The sequence below is a fragment of the Trachypithecus francoisi genome, unplaced genomic scaffold (assembly GCF_009764315.1).
Source record: "Trachypithecus francoisi isolate TF-2019V2 unplaced genomic scaffold, Tfra_2.0 Lachesis_group4, whole genome shotgun sequence".
Classification (NCBI taxonomy): Eukaryota; Metazoa; Chordata; class Mammalia; order Primates; family Cercopithecidae; genus Trachypithecus; species Trachypithecus francoisi.
Window position 1 is genome coordinate 116,320,469 of NW_022681469.1, and position 5,068 is coordinate 116,325,536.

The window sequence follows — 5,068 nt, forward strand, 5'->3', positions numbered from 1 at the left end:
GACGACCAACTCTGAGTTTGAGACAGACTCGGGACTTGGGAAGTGTGGACATTCCATTTATTTATTTATTTATTGAGCCAGAGTCTTGCTCTGGAGTGCAGTGGCGCAATCTTGGCTCACTGCAACCTCCCAGGTCCAAGTGACTCTCCTGCCTCAACCTCCTGAGTAGCTGGGATTACAGGCGCCCGCCACCACACCCAGCCAATTTTTGTATTTTTAGTAGAGACAGGGTTTCACCAAGTTGGGCAGGCTGGTCTTGAGCTCCTGAGCCCAAGTGATCTGCCCGCCTTGGCCTCCCAAAGTGCTGGGATTACAGGCGTGAGCCACCATGCCCAGCCATCTACCTGTCTTCTTCTAACAACAATCCTACGATCTTTCTTTGAGGGGAGGAGGACAGGCTTACTATGTAACCCAGGCTGAAGTGTCATGGCACCATCATGGTTCACTGCAGCCTTGAATTCTTAGGCTCAAGCAATCCGCCTGCCTCAGTCTCCCGAGTAGCTGGGACTACAGGCACACACCTCCACGCTTTTTTTTTTTTTTTTTTGTAGAGGCAAGTGTCTCACTATGTTGTCCAAGCTGGCCTCAAACTCCTGGCCTCAAGCAATTCTCCCGCTTCAGCCTCCCAAAGCATTAAGTCTTTTTTGTTTTGTTTTTCAAGATGAACTCTCGCTCTGTCCCCCAGGCCGGGGTGCAGTGGCATGATCTCGGCTCACTGCAACCCTGGGTTCAAGCCATTCCCCTGCCTCAGCCTCCTGAGTAACTGGGATTACAAGCGCGTGCCACTACGCCCAGCTAATTTTTTCTATTTTTTAGTAGAGACAGGGTTTCACCATGTTAGCCAGGCTGGTCTTGAACTCCTGACCTCAAGTAATCTGCCAGCCTTGACCTCCCAAAGTGCTGGGATTACAGGCGTGAGCCACTGTGCCCAGCTTCCAAAGCATTAAGATTACTGAAGTGAGCCATTGCCACTGGCCTCTACAATCCTTTTGCAAAATGTGCTGTAGTCCAGCAAGCACTTCCATATTTGATGGTTTTTCTCCAACCTGTAGGCATTTTACAGACAGCAGTTCTCAAGTGGTCGCAGGGGCAGAGCAAGTCTCAGGGAATCTGCACCCTTAGGATGCTTTTGGGAGAATCAGGGAAGAAGCTCCCAGGCTGGGCTGGTGGCTCATGCTTGTAATCCCAGCACTTTGGGAGGTGGAGGTGGGCGGATCACCTGAGGTCAGGAGTTCAAAACCAGCCTGGCCAACATGGCGAAACCCCATCTCTACTAAAAATGCAAAAATTAGCCCGGAATGGTATTGCTTGCCTGTAATCCCAGCTACTCGGGAGGCTGAGGCAGAAGAATCGCTTGAACTCGGAAGACAGAGGTTGCAGTGAGCTGAGATTGCACTAGTGTACTCCAGCCTGGGTGACAGAGCGAGACTCCATCTCAAAAAAAAAAAAAAGAAAGAAAAAAAAAAGAAAAGACAAGAAAAAAAGAAAAAAATGCTCCCAACCGGAGCAAGCAGAGTACGGGCTGGTTTCTGGTCTGGCCCCACCTGTGCCTGGAGCGGGGTCCAGGCCCTAAGGGAACTCTGCAACACAGAAAAGACCAACTTGGGGCCAGGCTGGCCTTGGGCCCAGCATGGGATCTGGGACTGTGCTTTTCTATTTATAAAAGGTGGGATTGTCTATTGTCTTACATCTTCCTGAAGCCCTTTTCTGGATAGGATGTCTCATGAATCTGTGATTCTAGCTAGAACTGTTTTCATTTTTTGAGACAGAGCCTCACTTTGTCATCCAGGAGGGCAGTGGCCCAATCTTTTCTCACTGAAACCTCTGCTTCCTGAGTTCAAGTGATTCGCCTGCCTCAGCCCAGCCTGTAGTTGAGATTACAGGCGCCTGCCACCACATTAGGCTAAGTTTTGTATTTTTAGTAGAGATGAGGTTTCACCGTGTTGGCCAGGCTGGTCTCGAACTCCTGACCTCAGGTGATCCGCCCGCCTCGGCCTCCCAATATAGCTACAACTTCTCACCCCAACTGACCCTTCCGACCTTCCCAAAGCTTCTTACCTGAAAGAGTCAGGAAGGCAGGTGGGGGCTGGAGGTGAAAGGGGAAGGAGCAGATTCTTGGGAAGCTCTGGACGGTTTCTCACGGGCACGCAGTGCTTTGATCCAAAGAGCCCTGCACAAGGAGCGGAAGACACTCATTTGTCTGGCTTAACTTGTCAGCCTCAGTTTCCACTTCTGAATGGGACCACTGAGGGCAGTGTGGCGAGGATTCACCAACATCGTCCAGGTGAAATTGGCAGGCACAGAGTGGGCGCTCCGAAAGCGTTTGCGGACCCGAAGAAGGTTTGGTTGCAAAGCTTCTGAAGTGTGTAGTGGGGGCCCGGGCGCGAGGTTTGGCTTTCGGGGTGCTAGGCTCCAGGGACCCCAGCGGAGCTAGCACCCTAGCTCTGCCGCCTCCTCGGCCTCGGACCACCGAGGGTTAACAAGAAAGCCCCACGCCCCCTTTGACGGCTTAGAGCCCACCTCGCCGAATTTGAAAAGGCGGCCCCGGAGAGGCGTGGGCGCCCCCCACACACTTCCAGCTCGCACCCGGGCTCCGATCGCTCGCCCGGCTCCTCTCGCTCTGCTCCCGGCCGGGACCGCTGGTTCGGTCCGGGCGCCGGTGCGCTCCTGCCGGTCCTGGTGCCCGGGACTCCAGGTCCCCACGGTCTGCCGCGCATGATGAAGCTGGCCCTGCTCCTGCCCTGGGCGTGTTGCTGCCTCTGCGGGTCGGCGCTGGCCACCGGCTTCCTCTACCCTTTCTCGGCCGCAGCCCTGCAGCAGCACGGCTACCCCGAGCCCGGCGCCGGCTCCCCTGGCAGCGGCTACACGAGCCGCCGGTGAGTAGCGCGGGGTGGCGGGGCCTGGGGGGCGCGGGCTGCGGGGGACCTGGGCACTGGGTGGCTGGAGCGAGAGACTCGGGGGCTGGAGCGCGGGGCGATCCGGAGCTTGGGGGTGTGGGGCAGCGGGGACTGGGGGCTGCAGACACCTGGCAGCTGGAACGAGAGCTGGAGGGGGTTGGGGTGTGGGTCTGGGGGCGTGGAGTGGCGGAGGCCAGGGGCTGGGGACTCGGGGCATCTGGGACGAAACGGCGGGGGCTGGGGGTTGGGGTCACGGGGGGAGAGACCGAAGGGCCTGGGGTGCAGGGCGACTGGCGGCTAGGGACGTGGGGCGGCGGGGGCTGGGTGCTGCAGAGAGGGGGCAGCTGGAACGACCGATGGAGGGGGCTGAGGGTTGGGGTGGCGGGGCCGCGGGGGCTGAGGGTTCGGGTCCGGGTCCGGGGCTGCGGTGGTCTCTGGCCGCGCCCACCCTGTCCCTTCCTTTCTTTGCTTCCCCAACCTTCGCCCCTCGTTCCGGGCTCGGAGTGGAAGTGGCTCCGACCGCGGTGGCCCGGGCTGGGACACTGCCCCGGGCGTTCGGCCGCTCACGTGGCTCCGCCGCTCACCTGCGCGGCTGCGGCTTTGTGTCGCGGAGCAGGTTCCCGGGTGGTCAAGGCCTCGCGTCCCGGGCAGCCCCTCTCCTATCAGCGGCCCCAGGACACCGGAGGGGTCATTCCCGCCCAGTCTTTGGGGCTGAGGCCGCGGAGGATCCTCGGCTGCGACTCCCCAGCCACCCCGGGACGTAGAACCGGCTGGGATCGGGTGGCTGCGTGGCGGGGTTGGAGAGGGCGCAGGGTCACCGGGCCCGGGCGCCGGGACCCGCCAGGCGTCTCCTCTCTCTCGGCCGGCAGGTGGCGCCATGGCCACCCCCGGGACGCTCAGGGCTGCGGCTCCGGAGCCCGCATTTGGATTTCCCCAGAAAACCGTAAGCATGCAAGTAGAAGCTGCCAAACGCCTCGTTTGCATAACTCGCTTGAATTTAGCTTTTCCTCATTTAGTAATAACTACAACCCACACAGCTATGACAGCGCTCTGGAATGCACTACCTGTGTCTGTTCCCTCCATCTCTTTTTTACATTTTAATTTATTTTTTGCAGAGACAGAATCTCAACTCTGTTGCCCAGGCTTGACGCAAACTCTTGGGCTCAAGGAGATCCTACTGCCTTGGCCCCTCCCAATCTCCATTTCTTTTGATCCTTAACAACCCTAGGGTTAAAACATTAGAGTAGTATCTTTCCTTGAGCTGAAGAAACAGAGGCTCAGGATTTGCTAGGCCCAGTAGCCACTCAGGACTGACCTCTTGTGCCCTTTTTTTTTTTTTTTCTTAGATGGTGTCTTGCTTGTTCCCCAGGCTGGAGTGCAGTGGTGCAATCATAGCTCACTGCAGACCTGATCTCCCAGACTCAAGTGATCCCCCAACCTCGGCCTCCTGTGTAGCTGAGATCATAGGCTCGCACCACCATGACTGGCTAATTTTTAAATTTTTTGTAGAGGTGGGATCTCACTATGTTGCACATGCTGGTCTCTAACTTCTGGCTTCAAGAGATCCTCCTGCCTCGGCCTCCCAAAGTGTTGGGATTACAGGCGTGAGCCACCACGCCAAGATCTGGTGTTTTCTAGCATACTGCTCTACTTATCAAAGCTAAAAGACAGGTTCCAGTTCTTTTTATCTCTTTGATATTTACCAAATCAGAGGACTCCAAGATGATTTCTGGCTAATGCCTTAATAACAAGGAGACAGGGATGTTTCATGCTGGGAGGAAATATACACTCATGGCTGGATAGGGCAGGACCCAGAAAAGCATAGAAGTGCCTCTGGAAAAGTTTGCATGCAATCTTATTTCTCTCATTTTGTTTGGAAATACTTACCCGGGGCTTCTATGAGGAGTATTCTCCAAACACCCACACTAGTGTGGCCTCTACACAGTTCCATGTGAGGATTGTCTAAAAAACAAGCTTTTCAAGTTGCAGAATAATATATACAGCATGATTTCGTTTATGAAAAGGAAAATCAGGTCAACATCTAGGTAGATAAATGCCTCAAAAAAGTTTCTAGGAAACCATTTCAGCAGTTAATGTTATGAAGAAGTCTAGGGCTGGGCCAGGGGACTGTCCCATTTTCCCTCTGTCTGTTTGTGGCTTGTCTGAATGTT

The 5,068-nt window shown here is 55.6% G+C and overlaps 1 protein-coding gene across 2 annotated transcripts in view; it reads left to right on the forward strand.

Annotated features, from left to right (window-relative positions):
- The first annotated feature begins 2,511 nt into the window (after positions 1-2,511).
- The window catches only part of COL26A1 (collagen type XXVI alpha 1 chain), a 204,093-nt gene continuing 201,536 nt past the window's right edge, over positions 2,512-5,068 (forward strand). The window contains exon 1 of one of the 2 annotated variants that reach the window (XM_033193195.1): positions 2,512-2,876. In XM_033193195.1, the coding sequence (XP_033049086.1) occupies positions 2,716-2,876 (161 nt within the window). In that variant the 5' untranslated portion in view covers positions 2,512-2,715. The remainder of the gene's footprint in view (positions 2,877-5,068) is intronic. The other variant, XM_033193196.1, reaches the window with a different exon arrangement.